This window comes from Letharia lupina, assembly GCF_014066315.1.
Source record: "Letharia lupina isolate WasteWater1 chromosome Unknown contig_9, whole genome shotgun sequence".
NCBI lineage: Eukaryota > Fungi > Ascomycota > Lecanoromycetes > Lecanorales > Parmeliaceae > Letharia > Letharia lupina.
Window position 1 is genome coordinate 1,122,293 of NW_023502978.1, and position 18,913 is coordinate 1,141,205.

Sequence of the window (18,913 nt, forward strand, 5' to 3'; positions counted from 1 at the left end):
TTGATTCGGAACTTGATATTGATCGAGTATGTGATTCAGAACAGTGTGGAAATGAGGGGAGACGAGAGCCTATATAGTAAAAGCGTAAAGTGATCATCTTTTCCCTCGAGGAAGTGTGATGTGCCGAATGCTTTCGGGCTGTAATTTTCGTAAGGGGGCTCAAGGAAGTACTTTATCATATGCAATAGCACTTGGCTTTCAGAGGTGGCGGCTGAGCCACCTCCGTATACCTTAGAAGTGGGCCAATCAGCCGCATACTAAGGCGGGCCCGCTGGATCGGCTAGCTCAAAGTACTTTAGGCTGCAGGCAGCGGTGAGCTATGGGGTGTCATCATGGCTCGTAAAACTGCGTGTCACCCTTTTACCCCTTGCCCTTACCCACCCTTACCCTTACCCTTGCCCTTACCCACCTTGGCCCTGTGAGATCCAGGGACATGAATCTAAACAATCTGATGAATTTGATGACGGCTTGTTGTATTTCTATGGAGGAGTACTGCTACTTATAGTTCATGCCAAGCATAACAGGGCTGAGTTGCTGAATTCCAACACAATCCCAGCCAACTGACAAGACACGGCGGTTGATTATGTATTTAGGCCGTGGCTACTACTGTAGCACGGGAAGCATGGGAACAAGGATTTAGGAGCTTAGATCATGTTAGAGTCTGCCCGTGCGAAAAGAATCCAGGTCGTCGGGACAGCGGAATCTGGCTCAGGACCCCTTACCACTGCATCATTGCCTCTCAGTAAACCAGAAAAATAGATTGACCATCGCGGGTCTGTTGCCGACTTTTGGCGTATGGCGCATTCCATGGAGTATACCCGGATTTTGATGGACGAACGAGATATTACCTACTGAAGTACCTAAGTGAATAATTGAGTGGGAAGCATGAATATGATGTCATGTCTCCGGAAATAGAAGCGCAATCGATTCCCCAACGCATAAAGGGCTTCCTTGATAACGTGGGTAATGTATACGGGGTAGACAGGTTTAGCAATGTGATTCAAAAGAATGATTCAAAACGAAAAAGGTAATAATTCAATAGGCTAACCATACAGGGTAATACTTAGCGTCGTCGATCACCCACAAATTGAATCACTGTTTTATATTATGAAACAGTGATTCAAATGCATAGTTGCCTAATTAGGTTTTCGCACCGTAGTTTCTCCGGGGTGTAACTCCCCGAAACCCCCTAAAGTCTACCCATCAGATAGGCACAGATAATTACGTGTAATACCCTTTGGGGTAATTCACTTTCTTGCCTTATTGAGTAAAGTCGTAGGGCTGTAAGGCTGCTCCCGCTTTGAATCATTTTATTGAATCACATTGCTAAACCTGTCTCCCAGGGTGCTGAGTGACGGGTATTCCACCCTGTGGTATGGGCCGTTGAGCCAAGCGCCACACTGGGACACACGGAAGAATGGCTGTGGCTTCTATGGGCTTGAAGGCTGAAAGGAAGCCAGGGAGGGAAAGTTCCGGCCGAAACGAAATGCCCTATCCGCTTGGCAAGTCTATTCTGCGGGCCTGAGAGGCCACGTTTTTGGTGGTATGCAGTACTCTCCAATGCTCTAGATCTTGAGGTTGGCTTGGTATCTTGAGCTTGCTAGCCCGAGGTGATAGCCCTGCAGAAGCATCAGCTTGACCGACAACCGAGTAATATGGTCAATGTATGATGTTGATAAGAGCGATCTTGGCTCCACCCCAATAGCTACCGCTGCCATGTATCAGCTTTGCTCCTCCAGTCCGAACAAAGGGACTAGTTCAAGCGTCTTTGCTACCGAGCGTAGGATGTAGTAATGAAAGCTGCGTCTCTCTTCTTGAGACACCAGTAACTCTTTTCTCTGGCAATACCGCCTTCGCTAAAGCCTACCCAGAAGGTTTGTGCCTATCGATCCTCCCGCACATACGCGTACTGAACTTTTGCCCCAGCAATACCCACAGCAAAGATCATTGGATATTCACCAAATCGATGCCAAGCGCAACCCAAGCGCAGCCCGGCAAGAAGTGGAGTAAGAAAACCGCAGAAAGATGTCATCAATGGCGAATCCAGTTGAAGAAAGGGTCACGTCACGTGTGTTGCCAGAACTTCGGGGGCTTCAATTCTTTGTGCGCCATAAATGTGTCCCTGCCATTGTGCTAAAAGTAAGCAGGGCTTCTCAAGCTCTCGCGAACGGTTCGAGATCGTACAATGGCGAGTGAGAAGGACGTACTGGTCGACGCTAGTTTTCTGCAACACGGCTGAACCTTCAGCATTTCCTTCGGAACGACGCATTGGATTACGACATCCATCGACTCATGCGCAAAGACCAGGATGAAACCAATATTGCTGAAGTCGATAGTGGCACTGGGTGACATACCCACGAAGCAGTACCTAGCAGGCCTTCCTCGTGTCTGACTGCCGATGCCGTGGGGGACCCACCGCTTGAATTGGTAGGGATATATGATATCGTTCATATGAGGCTGTTCACGAGCGTTAACTCGGTCAATGACCCTCTCCCGCTGTTCAGTCCCTGTCTCAATCTGCTGAGTGCGATGGACACTCGTCTATGAAAGAAAACTACCTGGACTGACAGCTCATCTATAATCGATAGATTATCTCCAACAGGGCGAGTAGGATCTGTCGAGGATATGGACAGGGGATGCTTGTCCTTTTATCACTTCGAAGACATTCAAGCCGAAGCGTTTGATCCATAAAACCATTTTTTCTGATATATACTCCTATTCTATTGCATGTAACAGCAAAAGAAAAGGCATCGCGATCTTTGACACAATATATATTCTATACAACCGCCCTCATTATAGTACCTCCACGCTGACCATCAACCTCGACTCTTGTTCTTCTCGACCATAACAACAACGACAACAATAACTAAGATCATCATAACCATAAGAGAGAAGAAACATCTCCGTCCGGACTTGTACTCAGGATCATTGTCTTTCGCCCGACTCTTCGAGCGAGCGAGCCCCCCTTGCCGTTCGAGGTCGTCACCGCGACGCTGATCTTTACGCTGGACATAAACGGTACCTTTTTGACGAGCTGGCTCCTGGAGCGGATTCCACCCCTGATGACGAGCCGGGCGCTGGCCGGAAACTGGCTTTCCCTGATGACGGACGGAACGCTGTGCCGGAGCCTGGTCTTCTCGATAGGGGCTCGGCTCGCGTTGACGTCTTGACTGGTGGGCCGGCGGCGGAATCGCCAGCGGGGCCGGAGCCTTCGGATGCGAGAATCCGGCCGGTTGGCGGCGAAGACGAGAATCTGCGCGGGACAGGTTAGCTTGCATCGGTACGGCAGCGGATGGTGTGGAGGTTTGTCCCTTTCCTGGCGCCTGGCGCCCCTGATTAGACGTGGGATACGGCTGCTCGAAGGGGCGGGATAGCCTCTTTTTGGCAGGCGCGGCGGGAAGGTCGGCGAAGACTGCCTTGGTATCTGGCTCCGGTGAAGCGGGCAGGCCATCGTAGTAGGACATTGGGCGGGAGCGGAAGTGGTCCTTGGGCGCTTCGCCGTGGGGTTTATCGTGAAGAGGCCCCAGTCCTTTCAGATGGGCTTGCGCGCGCGGTGGGTACTTCCATGTTTCGCCGTTCGATTCTATAGGAGAAACGGGCGAGCGGCGGCCGTCGTCGTGGCGAGAGCGGTCGGATTGTTGCGATTTGTACATGTTGTGGAGGGCACCGTTGTGGACGGTAGGTTTGGATCTGAGTGCTGTGGATCCCATTGCCGCAAAGGAGATTGTGAGGTGGACGTGCGGTTAGGGAGGGCGGAGATTGAGAGGTTGTGCTGCTGAGGTGTATAGTGTGACTGGAGAGCGGAAGGAGGGAGGAGCTTGAGGTGAAGAATGGGATTGTGGATCGTTTGTGGCCCTCTTGTTTTAAGCGAACAAAGCTCGTGTCTCTATCGGCTTTGTGTCAAAACGGAAATCTGGCTATTTCATTCGCATTGTAAGATACTGTTCTCGTTTTCCAATTGTTCTGAAGAAAGAGTAGGCCAATCTTGTTGTACGCAATGATATTTGCGTCCTCATGACATGAAGAATATCATTGTTGAGTTTTTCTTTGATATTAGGCATCAATGATGATGTCTACCACAGCCTTTCACTACTCCTGAATTCATTTGTTCTTTCATATGCGGGAGCGTATTTATCGATATATCTGCCCACCAGACCTCTCTTCTGGAGACACCCCTCAGCAACCTCAACAATCTTCAAGCAGAAAAAGAAGGAGAAAAGAAAAGAAAAAGCACCACCAAAAACAAGCCAGAAACAATCACCATGCCATCTCACACTCAAACATCCGCCTCGTACGGCTCATCCTCCAAGAAGCCCGTCTGCTACGCTGGCTCCACTGAAGTCGCCCAACCCGAGTCTTCCGGCACGAGTGACAATATCATCCTCGCTCTCTTCAAAGGTTCGAGCGGTGAGCAGATCGGCCCTGTGTTTGTGGTGACAGTGTTCTATCTTCTGGCATTCTGGGCGGGTCTCATTGATAGTGGAAAGGTACTCTTCTCTTTCAAGGGGTTGATGAAGGCTGTTTTGTTGAAATTATTTGTGGGTCCCATTGTGGGTGGTGACGGAGGCATCACTCTCCCAGAGCTGCTGCTGGATTGCGTTGGGAATTTCTGGACGGGTCAAATTGTTGGTGCGGAGTTGCTCTGAAGGGTTTGTGGTGGATGGGAGAGGTCGGTGCGGTGCTAAAACTGAGTATTCTGGATTAGAGAGGCAATTCAGGGTCGTGTTGATCTGTTAGGCAGTGCCTAGTGCGTATCATACATGATCTTTCCCCAAAACCTTCATACAAGTTGGATAATTATTCCCTTGCGATACGTATTGAAAATTCAGAGTACGTACGTAGGCCTTTAGAACATGAATATTGGCTCCTTGAGTTTGTTTCCTTGCGAAACTCGTTGCTCCCGTTTTCATGTAGGGAAGGACCTGTGTGTCTAGCAGGCGTAAAGTGCGTATTCTTGGGTAATCGTCAACCTCCGGGTGATAGTGCTTGTTTTGTAGTGCGCATAGGCTGGATGTCTACTCAGGAAAATCATGTATGAGAGCTGGATGTCATGATTAGAAGAAACTGCGGATTGAAGGGCTGGTTCATGAATTATTTTTTCGAGAGCATCAGGCACCTTTGACAGAATCTTGTGTACTTGTAGTGGATTTCCTAGTACGCGGCCGCAGATTTCATCTGGACAACTTCTGGACTAGAAAAATATCTTTCAACCATGAGCTTGAAAGCGCATGATATGTGGCCACTGTAGTCTATATTCTCATCTTTGGAGCACTTGTGTGTGAACAAAGCGATTGCCAGTATGATTCAACTCGCTGAAAAGCTACAATCAATGACTCATATTCCTACACTCGTTTAGCGGTATTTGATATCCTAGCGCCATGAACACGGGTAACTTCCTATGTTAGCAACGCTCTATCACAGGTCTCCCACAACTCAACCTGGAATGCACGATGTCGCGTGTAAGCTTACTTACGACTAATAGCACTAGGGAACGCGCGCTCTCGTCCGACAATCGTCCTACCACCTCCTCCAACCCCAGTAGATGACGAGTGACATGCAGTAGAAGACCGGTTCAGCATTCTCGAGCGCTACAATAAGGTCTTTCTGGTCGACGACTCACCACCAATGCGAGGTGAACAGTGGGAACTAGTGCAAAAAGTACTGAATTACTCCACCGTCATGGCCACCCGGTACGATCAAGAATGAATCGACGTTCACTTTTTGAATACCACAAAAGCCAATCAAGATAATGTCAAAGATCCAGACATTGCCGTTAAGATACATCATGGGATTGAACTCAGGGGGCAATACTCCAACCAAAGACGGGCTCATTCGTCACCTGAAAAGTCATCTTCATAAATTCAAGGCCGCAGATTTATCCGCAGACTTCAGATGCTACAACCGAACCAAACCCGGATTCCGAGAATGAGAGTGACATATCTGACCAAGAGGACGCAAAGAAAAACAAACCAGCCTTCAGACTTATTCGCAAGGGGATCATAGAAGTTCCGCACTACATCGAGGGCGGAGTCTGCAGGTATCAGCGCATGGACCTTGGAGCGAGACTTTCATTGCCGCCAGCTCTGCTTCCCTGGAGGTCGCGCTAGAGACACGTGAAGAAATAGGTGCCGATGGCATAGTCAAGGACTCCTCATTTCCGCTCCAAATGCGTTGGTCTCTCGATCGAGCTCATCGAGCAAGAGGAGGCCGAGCCAATTTTTATGGATCTGATTAGCGAGCCTCGCACGCAGGCATATCTGATGTATGAGTGCGAGCGCAAAGGTGATGACTGCCTCGATGATTGTCTCAGTGTTGGAGTATAATGAATGATAGGACAATGTTATTGAAGAAGGCCAGCGACAACTCATTGCGTTGGAGGGTCTTGGAACTAGAATGCTGACTGCACAGCCGGGGTTTCCGACAAGCAGGGAAGTCATAACGACATCTAAAATGTCGTTTGCCTTTCCATTTATGTGTATACAGTCAACACCAATATGATCTCACGCATGATGATAAGAACTCCACAAATTCAGAGTGAAAGAAGTGGGGTCCATCCAGATTTGGCCTAGCGCAAGACATCTTGCACCAAGCCTTCTCCAACCTCTTGCCTCCACTCCTACATCCTTCATCTTTCATTTATCCTCTGCAAGATCTCTTGATTTATTTTGAGACATGGATTTATCCGATCAAATCGCTAAGCTGGACAACGATACCGGAGTTCAACACACTGCTCTCCAGCGTGGGGGTAGTCGAAGCGCCGTCCCCACCTCAGCCCTTCTTATGCGGCTAGGCATGGCACTAGGTTTCTTTGGTCAGACCCTGCATTCTATCCTGCACCTTTACGGAGGGAATAAGCAGCCTCGCGGGGAGTAGACCCCCAAGGCTGAAGGGCATCATAGCCTTTCACACAGAATTTGGAACCCCGCATGACTGTCGTCTCCGCATCCTGGGAAGCGCACTGACGGCGTAGGCCTTTTTTTGAAGCTTGAAGAATACTAAGATGGACCGAATTCCGCTAGAAGTCTACCGCCTCATCGTCTCCATGATTGACGATGAGGAAGAAGACTCGCTTTGGGCACCCGACAGAGACTGCAGTCCGTCCACCACTGCTGACGTACAAGCCTTACAATCAGTCTCCAACTCCCAAGTCCAGTCGCATACAACCAGCAGTCGGAGACACTCGTCTTCAATCGTGGAGTCAACAAAGAACATGCAACGACGGCTGCAGAATCGACTAGCTGCGATTCGCAAATTTCGGCTTTTGACGTTGGTACGCAAGCTATGTGCCAATATGCCCACGAAAGGCAAGAGGGAAGATTTAGACACGGAGCCCGGAATGACAGTTAATCGGCTCGCGACCTTGAAATCGTTACGACTATGCAACAAAAAGCTTGCTTTGATGACCGCAGAGTTTGTGTTCGAAGAGGTCCTGTTACACTTCACAGAAGAGAGCCACGCAAAGCTCGAGGCTATCTCGCAGCATACCTACAGGAAATATGTTCGAGTGCTGCACATCGTGCCAAAAGCCATCTCTGGCCCGCTCCTCCAGAAAAAAGAATTTGGACAATGGCTTCGAGGAGAAAGGACGCTGATCGACAATCCACTGGTCTTGTACGTTGGCCAGGATTACGCAGGACCTTTGGTCGTGCCGGATTGCGCCAAAATCTCTCGAAAGGCAATCAAGTTCCATTATAAGGAATACTCGTCGCTTCACGCCGAGCAGCAAAAGCTCTTCGCTACGGCTGAAGGTATTTTGCAAGCCGCCGTTGGCCGTCTCCCACAGCTCAAACGGGTTGAATCCGGTCTATCATGGGACTGGACTCGCAGAAGACAGGACATTCCACCAAATGACTTTGAACCTAAGCCCGGTTGGAATTGGCACTTCAAGAGGCTCGATATTTCGCCAAGAGATGACATTATAGATAGAGTATGGAAGACAGGATCCTGTCAGACAAACTTCGACATGGACCAGGGCACAATGATTCTGAGGGCAATAGCTTACGGAAGGGCTTCCTCTGGGGCTCATACCGACGCTGGCCCTCTATTTCGAGACTTGAGCAAAATAGTCATGGAAATCAAGGATCCCAAGGAGAAAGCTGTGGTCGAGACACTCATGACCGGCACTAAACATTTCAATTATTACCTAAAATTGGCCGACCTTGATGAAGTCCAGGAGCTCATGTCCTCCGGCACAATCATAAGCTTTCTACAGACGATGCCAAACCTTGAAAGCCTGCGTTTTCGATCTACATACCTTGGCACAGAAGACCGATTGGAAAATGCGTTCGGCAAGAGCATCACATGGCCCCATCTCACCTATCTATCCATCAAATCTGTCGACAATTTCGATTTCGGCGGCCTCGCCGCACTGATTCATCGTCACAAGGCCAGCCTCCGCCAGCTTGCACTGTATGATGTTTATTACGACTATGAGAATCGGAGCGATCTGCGGGCAGATTTGCGAGCAGGCGCCCTGGACAAGATCCGAATCTGGAGCATGGGTCGGAGAGCAGCCGAGCAAGGGCCGTCCGACCTGGACTGGGAACGCGAGGCTCACGGGTGGGCTAATCCTGGATCGCCTTATGTGTTCTCTGGCGGAGCATGGTCACCTAAACTTGGATCAGATCTCCGGGAAGAACTTGTGGCCAAGTTGTTTCCATCATTCGCGTATACACAAGGAGGTCTATTGGCGGAGGACGAAGATTGGACCAAAGAGGCGGGAAGCGAGATATAGCTGCTGAGGCGTTCTAGGTTATGTAAGCCGGAGTTATTCATGATATATCTTATGTCTGATAATTTTCAAACTCATCGATATTCTACTCGAGGAGAAAGAGACTATATAAGTTCTTATCATTTGAATCCTTATTACTATATTCCAATCACAATTCGGGAGGTCGGCCCGCCAGACTCGAATTTCCGGGTGCGCTCGGCGCTCCCGGGGCCGGCCCCGGGCTGATCCCGCAAGCCTCGGACTGACTTCGCAAGCCTCGAGCGGATTCCGTAACTTCAGGTATCGGGTGCTGCCCGGGTGCTATCTCGACACCGTCGGGTACTATATTAGGCTAAAAAGAAAAATTCTTTCAATATATAGTCTCCCGAGCGTACTCGCTAGAGTTATGCCTCTATAGAGGTCTGTATTGAAAGTCCTGCACCCGCACTAGTGCAGCCTTAACCCTATTTTCGGAAAGCGGCCCTATAGAGGGGAAGCCTAGAAATATCTTCTTACAGCGCATGGATGGAACTTTAGGTACTTCTTTTAACTTGATAAGGGTATTAAGCCCCGAAACCTGGCTAGAGCTAGATGCGATTTCGAAGAACTTCAGACGCATTATCTAGGTAGTCCTTTAGATAAAGCGTTATTCGAAGTCTAAGCGTAAGAGTCTTGGCGGGTGTAGGACTTTCGGTGCAGACCTCTATACGGAGCCTAAGGCTCTATTTTTATAATCTTAAAAAATCGTCGTTTAAAACGATTTCTACGCGGGGGTATTATATAGAAATCTCTTATTATAATTATTACAGTATAGCTATAGTATATAAAGTATAAATTACGAGTACGCTAGAGCCCTAGAATAGAATTTTTAGACTCGACGATATTAAAATATACTCTATAGTACGAGTAAAGGCCTATAAATTAAATTTATAATCTCTTTTTTTAATTAGAGCTATCGAGTAATTTAATAAACGATCTTTAATAAGCGATCTTTAATAAGCGATATTTGAAATTTATTATCCTTTAATTACTATAAGATTAAATTTCGAAATTCTTAATATATTAAAAAGCGTAGTTTACGCTCTATAATTCTTAAAAAAAAATCTAAATTTTTAATAGAAAATAATAAAGTTATTAAATGATTTAAAGTAGAGTAAGAAGTTTTAATAGTTACGAACGCTAATTTATTTACTTATAGTATCTAATTAAAAAGCGTAGTAACTTTAAATTTATAATTAATTATATATATAAATTTAAGATTTTTTAGCTTAACTCTATCTTATTCTATTATATATATTAATATCTAAGATATTCTAATATTTTTAAGACTAGAACTCGAGTTACGAATTTAACTCGAGGAGTCTCTAATAATTAGATTTATCTCTTAAATGCGAAATATTAAATACTCTCGCTAGATATATATAGTTTAACTCTAAAAGCTTAGAATATCTTTAAAGAATTTTCTCGAATTATCGATAATAATTTTAAAAGGTTATTCTCTTTATATTATATTATCTAATATAGTTTAATTAAATTTCTATTAATTTAGACTTTTTACTTAATAGCTCGTATATTATTAATATCTATTAAGTTTAAAAGACGATTTAAGATTTTAAATAATTTAATAATAATTTCGCTTTAGTATTAAAGACTATTTTTAATTATTATATAATTAAAAACTCTAATTTTAATTAATAGAATTTTTTTCTATTAATTATAGATTATTTTAGAAAAAATAAAAAGATTGAAAATATATTATCTTTCTAGAGTATTTATTTTTCTTAAATAAGAAAAGTTTATTAAACTATTATTTAAGATATAAATTAATATTATCTATTTAGAAAGTATATAAAAAATACTCGATTAAACTTTTTTTATTATAATAAGATAAAATAAAATAAAAGTATTTTTATATTTATAATTTATAATTTTTTCGAAATAGCTATAAGAGTAAAAGTACTTAGAGCGAATTAATAGACTCGCTTATATTACTTATTAAACTATAAGCTATATAACTAGAGCGAGTATTTAATATATTTAATAAAGTCTTAAATATTTATAAGTTCTCTTTTCTCTTCTTCTTTCTTTAATTATTAATTTATTTAGTAATTAATTTATCTATTCTATTAATTATATATCTAGATCTTATAATTATATAATTACTACGTAGTTCTATTAAAAGAGATATTACTATCTTATAATTCTAATAACTTTATTTATATAAAGTTATTTAATTTAATTATAATAAATAACTCGCGAGTTAATTCTATTAATTTATAAAGTAGAAATATCTTATTATAACTAACTAATAATATTTTTAACTTAATAAACGACTCTTATTAGAATATATCTATTATATAATTAAGCGATTATAATATTAATTCTAATATTAATAAAAATTCTAATAATATTATTAATAGAAATAATAATCGCCGAAATATTATATTTAATAAATCTCTATCTATAGATAAAGACTCTCGTTTTATAGATTTAACTTAAATTTAACGCTATTAATTTTTAAAGCTTAATATTAAGAAGTAGCTAGTTATCGAAAAATTTAAGCTAATTAAAATATAGAATATATAAAAATATCGTTATAAGTATAGTAATAATTACTATTATAATTCGAGTTATAAAAAAATAAGCGTTATTAAAATACTTAATATATAATATCTTAATATCTATAGCTAAGTAGCTAGTTATTAAAAAATTTAAACTAATTAAAATATAGAATATATAAAAATATCGTTATAAGTATAGTAATAATTACTATTATAATTCGAGTTATAAAAAAATAAGCGTTATTAAAATACTTAATATATAATATCTTAATATCTATAGCTCGATAATTATATTTCTTTAAGATTATAACGATTTTATTATCTTAGCGTCTTATATCGATTTTTATATAAATAAAAAAAAGACTCGCTAGTCTTCTACTCTATTAGTAAATATTAAAAAATAAATTTAAAGAAATATTAGAGATACGATATTACGCGATATTAAGAAATTTATTTAAAAGAAATATAAAGAGTAATATTTAAATTAAGTTTATAATTTAGTTATTAAATCTTATAATATAAAATATTAATTAATTAAAGTAATTATAAAGAATACGTAATTAATAGCTAGCTTTAATAATTATCTTATTATATTTTAATTATAGCGAGATCGCTATATAATTAATCTAAAATATATAAAAGCTTTATAAGATAGAGTAATAGAGAAAATTTCTCTAAAAGTTATAAAGAAGGCTATTTAATTTATTATTTATATTATATTATTATAATAATATTAAAATATAAAGTAAAGATTATAAAAAATAAAAGAGCTTTTTATTCTAGATAAGACTCGCTTTAATAATAAGATAAATAATTAGAAAAGTAGTAATTAATAGTATATAAAGTTTAAGAAATAATATATAAAGAATTAATAAGATTAAAAGAAGAGTTTATTCTCTTTAATATTATAAGATTAAAAGTTTACGCGAATTAAATTTAAAGATAATAACTCTTATATTAAGCTTAAGATATCTTTTATTAAGATATAATACTATAATTATGAGTAACTAAGATATTATAAAAATTCTCTTAAATATCTAAATTATATTATAAATAATAAAATATATAATTATAAATTAGATAAGAGAAAAGATAAAGTTTAATACTTATCGCTATAATATTAAATATATTATTAATTAAATAATAATCTTACTCTCTATTATTAAGAGATAAAACTATTATATTAAATAATATTAGGAAATAAATCGTATATCGAATAATGATATTAGTGATGTTATATAAATGAAATATTAACTATAAAGGTTACTAAAAAATATATATATCGACGTTATTAGAGTGCTAAGTCGTTAAGAAGCTAGTCTAAATAAAGCCTAGCGTAAGTCTAAAGAAGAAATGTCGATTGAAATTATAATATTATCTCTTCTCTTAAATAACTATATCTTTATAGTTTAAATTATAACGACGGCGAGGTGATAATAGCGAGACGATCGTTATAATCTATAGTATATTGGCCTTTATAGCCTAAAGTATACTTGCTACCCTCTAAAATAATAACTTTAAACTTTTTCTTATAGATACTCTTAGTATCCGATTGTGGCATTGAGTCAAATCTTATGTAGTAGGCCTGCGGACGTAGATAATAGAGGTATTAATATAGGGTAATAGTCCGGGAAGGTACTTAAAGTAATAGTGTGAGGTGCTGAGAGGTGGTGTAATAGATTCGTGGTTTTGGTGTATTGCCGAAAAAAGCGAAAAAAAATTCGTTCAAAAACGTAAAGTCCGATGATTTACCAAATCGAAACTGATTTGAATGCGCTAGCCGCATGCGGCTAGGCGGAACGGTTGTTGCTGAGATTCTAAATAGTAGTGTTAAGGCCACGAATCTAGGCCTGATAATACTGAATCATTAATAACGATTCAGGATGGGTTTCTTCTTGATCCGAGTTTATAACGGATTAGGTAAAGATCTCTTTACTGATATAAACAGGTAACAGATAAGGTAAGCGAGAGATAGTCGAAATATCTCCTCGCAGAGATAGGGTAGATAAGCAGGCAGGGAATCGTTTAAATATCTCCTCCATAATAAGGCGATTAAGTAGTCGATATTCGAGAGATCTCTATAGAGGTAGGGCAGATAGGTAGATAGGTAGGTAGGCAGGCAGGGAATCGTCCGGATATCTCCTCTACAACAAGGCGATTGAGTAGTCGATATTTGAGAGATCCCCGCAGAGGTAGGGTAGATAGACAGGCAGACAGGTAGACAGGCAGGGAATCGTCCGAATATCTCCTCCACAACAAGGCGATTAAGTAGTCGATATTTGAGAGATCTTTGTAGGATAGGATAGATAGATAGATAGAAGCAGGTAGGTAATAATAGCTTAGCTTATAACTATATTAAATAATTAATATTATATTAGAAAATAAACTATATATCGAATAATAATATTAGTAATATTATATAAATAAAATATTAACTATAAAGGTTACTAAGTAATATATATATCGAAGTTATTAGAGTATTAAGCCGCTAAGAAGCTAGCTTAAATGAAGCCTAGCGCAAGTCTAGAGAAGGAATGCCGGTTGAAATCATGATAAATAAAAAGTGTAAGATAATTATTCTAATAGATATCGATAATAAGAAAATCTTTATATTATAATCTTTTATTAAAAAGATATAGATTTCTAAATTTAAATACGCGTTAATAATAATATATATTATTAATAATTATTAAATATTCTAATATAAGAAATATAATCTAATTTTTAATTTTATAAATAGTTAAGAAAAAAAGTAAGAGTAAATCTTAAAGATGTATATTATAAATATATGAGAATATAACTTTATTTTTAATTTCTCTTACTAATCGAAAAGATATAGAATAATATAGAATATTAATCTATTATATTATACTCTAATATAATATAAATTATTAAGATTTATATAATTTTATATCTAATATAATATAAGATCTTAACGAGATATTTTATGATATAATATATCTATAATATTATATTATAAAATAATATATATATAAGATATCTCGATTAAGATTTCTATATTTAGAAATAACTATTCTAATTATTATTTTAATTAATAATTATATTAAATTAATAAGATATAGAATTAAATATAATTATATTTTATTACTTTATATATATAAAAGAAAGTAAGTTATATTTACTAATAATAAGAAAAGCTTATCTTTTTCTAATATTAATTATATAAAATCCGCTAGCACTTTATAATTAAAGTCGTTAATAATAATTTTATATATCTATTATATATTTTCGATATCGCTATTTAATATAAAATTATATATATTATAATTATAGTTTTTTTATTAAATCGCTAATCTAGAAAAATTAATATATCTTTTAATATTCTCTTAAAAGTATTATAGCTTAATATAATAAGTTATATTTCTTTAAACTATCTTCTCGCGATATATAAAAAAAAGATTAAATATAGAAAATATATAAAAGTATATTTAATAATTCTAGAATAAATTAATAATATCTATAATAATAATTAAAATTAAAAATTAGATATATTTAAATAAGAGATAATTTTATATTATTTATATAATAGCGATAATAATAATTAAAATTAAAATATCGATTTAGATAGCGTAGCTTTTATAGTAAGCTTTTTATTATTATATATTAAATTAATTATATATAAATAAAGATTTATAATTTTATCTTTTAGATATAATTATATTTAATATATTAATATTTTTATAATAATTTAATACTTATTAATTAGCGCGTTAATATTATTATATTTAAACTATAATTATATTTATTATTAAATTCTATATTATACTCTTAAATAATTTAAAAAATAGAATTTACTTAATTATTAGCGCGTATAATAAAATTATTTTTAATACTTATATTTTATTTAATTTTAATATTATTTATTTTCTCTTAATTTAAGCTTTTATCTTTATTTATATATATAATAATTTATATAATAAGTAAAACTTTAGACTTCTTTATAATTATGCTTATATATTTTTTTTATATAATACTATTAAAATATAAGTCTACTAGAATAATAATTAGAATTAGAAATTATTTATCGCTTATTTATTATATCTTATCTAATCTATTTAAAAGCTTACTTTTATTATAATAATAATATATTAATATATTTAATTTTATACTTTTTAATAATTATAGCGTAATTATTAATTAAAATATTAACTTTTTTTACTTTTTTAATTAATTTCTTTTTAAATATAAATATATTTATTCGCTATTATAATCTCTTAATATTTTTATTTTAATTAAACTTATTCTTTATTTTTTATTTTAATTAAAAACTTAATTATTATCTAATTAATCTATGTTAAGACTTTTTAATATCGCTATTATTATTAATATTTAATATTTATTATAATAAATTATTAGATTTAATCTCTTCTATTTTAATTATTATAAAAAAATAAATTAATAGATATATATAAAAGAATTAAAGAGCTTATACGAATATCTATAAATATTAAGCTATTCTTAATTTTAATTAAAATTTATTTTATTAAAAAATACGTTAATTCTAATAAGTATCGATATTAGAAATAAAGAGAATATATATTATATATTATTTTAAGTATATTATTATAAAGTTTAATTTAAAGAATAATTATTTTTATAAAGATAATAAGACTTAAAGATAAAAAAGTAAGAATAAAATATATAAAAATTTTAATAAGTTATAGTAGTTTAATATTAACTAAATTAGATAAAGATAATTATTTATTAACTCGCTCTCTTAAATCTTTTATTTTTTAATTTATATAAATTATAATAATAATTATAATTATTATAAAAATAGCTAAAATTATATTAGATAATAGCGCTTAATAAGCGTAATTTATTTAAGTTTAAATCTTTAAAATTAAAGAGAAAGCGTTTTATTAATATTTAATTTAAGCTAGATAATATAAAGTAATTTAAAAATTTAATACGCGCGATAGATATCTAAGCTTTCCTTCCCTTCTTCTTTTTTTTAAAAACTTTCTTTTTATATTAATTCTTCTTATTATTAAACTATTTTCTTTATATATTAAATTTTTATTTAAATAACTTAATATTATTATAGCGATATTAAAAATATAATATAATTATTAAGCTATATATTTATTTTTTATCTATTAATAACTTTAAATTAATATATAGATAGATTATATAAAAAGCTTAATTTATATATATTTAATCTATTATTAATAGCTTTTTAAAAAAGTTAATATTATTCTAGAGTATTAGATATAATATTAAAATAAAATCTTTATTAGATATTATTATCGCTTTAATTATTATCGCTATTACTTTAATAGATATTATCTCTACTTTAATAAATATTATCTCTACTTTAATAATATTAAAGCGTTAATAAAAATTAGATAATATATTCTTTTAATTATTATTATATTTATTATATATAACTAACGCGAGCTATAGCTTAAACTTTATATAAGATTTATCGCTATTAAAAGTTAATTAATTTTATAATTTTAAAGCTTTTCTTTTAATACTTAATTCGTTAAATTATATTTAATTAAAATCTATTAAAACGCTATTATATTTAAAAATTTATTTTTAAAATATTATATAAAATAATAGAAGTCTTTCTAGTTTATTAATTTAAGAGTAAATTTCTTATTATTATACTTTATAATTAACTCTAATAATCTCTATTTAAATAGATATTTATCTTTATATAATATATAAAAAGCGAGTTATATTATAGAAAAAGAATTTAAATCTTATAATTATTTTAGCTAAGTTATTTAAATTAAAAAGAAAAATATATTTATCTTTATATAATTTAGTTATTAAATTAATTAATTATTATATATATAATTATAAGATATAATTATATATTATTAATTATTTAAGTAATTATAAAAAGTATAAGAGAAATAAAATTATATAATTAAGTACTTATAAACTTTTCTCTTCTAAATATTTATTTTAATTTAGAATTTAATCGCTATTTAATTAAAAAAAAGGTGAGATATAAAAAGTATATAAAAGTATATTTAATAATTCTAGAATAAATTAATAATATCTATAATAATAATTAGAATTAAGAATTAGATATACTTAAATAAGAGATAACTTTATATTACTTATATAATAGTAAAAATAATAATTAAGATTAAAGTATTAATTTAGATAGTATAATTTTTATAATAAACTTTTTATTATTATATATTAAATTAATTATATATTAATAAAGATTTATAATTTTATCTTTTAGATATAATTATATTTAATATTTTAAGATTTTTATAATAGCTTAATACTTATTAGTTAATGCGTTAATATTATTATATTTAAGCTATAATAAAGTTTATTATTAAATTCTATATTACGCTTTTAAATAGTTTAAAAAATAAAATTTATTTAATTATTAGCGCGTATAATAAAATTATTTTTAATACTTATATTTTATTTAATTTCGATATTATCTATATTCTTATAATCTAAACTCTTATCTTTATTTATATATATAATAATTTACGCGAAAAATAAAACTCTAAACTTTCTCTAAATTACGCTTATATATTTTTTTTATATAATATTATTAAAATATAAGTTTATTAGAATAATAATTAGAATTAAAAATTATTTATTATTTATCTATTATATTTTATCTAATTCATTTAAAAGTTTATTTTTATTTTTATTATAATATATTAATATATTTAACTTTATACTTATTATAAATTATAATATAATTAATAATTAAGATATTAATTTTCTTTATTTTCTTAATTAATTTCTTTTTAAATATAAATATATTTATTCGCTATCGCGATTTTTTAATATTTTTATTTTTATTAAATTTATTCTTCGCTTTTTATTTTAATTAAAAATTTAATTATTATCTAATTAATCTATATTAAGATTCTTTAATATTATTATTATTATTAATATTTAATACTTATTATAATAAATTATTAAATTTAATCTTTTCTATTTTAATTATTATAAAAAGATAAATTAATAGATATATATAAAGAAATTAAAGAAATTATATAAATATTTATAAATATTAAGCTATACTTAATTTTAATTAATATTTATTTTATTAAAAAGTATATTAATTCTAATAAGTATCGAAGTTAGAAATATAGAGAATATATATTATATATTATTTTAATTATAGAGTTTAAATTAAAAGAATAATTATTTATATAAAGAAAAGAAAATAAAAATAAAATATATAAAAATTTTAATAAGTTATAATAATTTTATTTTAATTAAATTAGATAAAGATAATTATTTATTAACTCGCTCTTTTAAATATCTTATCTTTTAATCTATATAGATTATAATAATAATTATAAATATTATAAAAGTAGATAAGATCGTATTAGATAATAATATTTAATAGATATAATTTACTTAAATTTAAATCTTTAAAATTAAAGAGAAAATATATTATTTATTAATATTTAAATTAAATTAAATAATATAAAATAATCTAAATATTTAATATATATAATAGATATCTAAACTTTCTTTTTTTTTTAAGACTTTTTTTTATATTAACTCTTCTTATTATAAAACTATCTTCTTTATATCTTAGACTTTTATTTAAATAATTTAATATTATTATAATAATATCTAAAGTATAATATAGATATTAAATTATATATTTATTTTT

At 32.8% G+C, this 18,913-nt stretch overlaps 3 protein-coding genes across 3 annotated transcripts; 2 read left to right on the plus strand and 1 right to left on the minus strand.

Annotated features, from left to right (window-relative positions):
- Window positions 1-2,816: 2,816 nt before the first annotated feature.
- Window positions 2,817-3,710, minus strand: HO133_010816 (uncharacterized protein; the record flags this gene model as incomplete). Its single annotated transcript, XM_037301667.1, has 1 exon — window positions 2,817-3,710. One exon carries the CDS (start codon window positions 3,708-3,710, stop codon window positions 2,817-2,819), a length of 894 nt encoding a protein of 297 aa, XP_037153301.1.
- A 552-nt stretch (window positions 3,711-4,262) lies between these two features.
- HO133_010817 (uncharacterized protein) lies at window positions 4,263-4,646 on the plus strand (the record flags this gene model as incomplete). The annotated part of the gene is made up of 1 exon (XM_037301668.1): window positions 4,263-4,646. The coding sequence occupies one exon, from the start codon at window positions 4,263-4,265 to the stop codon at window positions 4,644-4,646; it is 384 nt and encodes a 127-aa protein (XP_037153302.1).
- A 2,354-nt stretch (window positions 4,647-7,000) lies between these two features.
- Window positions 7,001-8,734, plus strand: HO133_010818 (uncharacterized protein; the record flags this gene model as incomplete). Its single annotated transcript, XM_037301669.1, has 1 exon — window positions 7,001-8,734. The coding sequence occupies one exon, from the start codon at window positions 7,001-7,003 to the stop codon at window positions 8,732-8,734; it is 1,734 nt and encodes a 577-aa protein (XP_037153303.1).
- Between the last annotated feature and the right edge of the window lie 10,179 nt (window positions 8,735-18,913).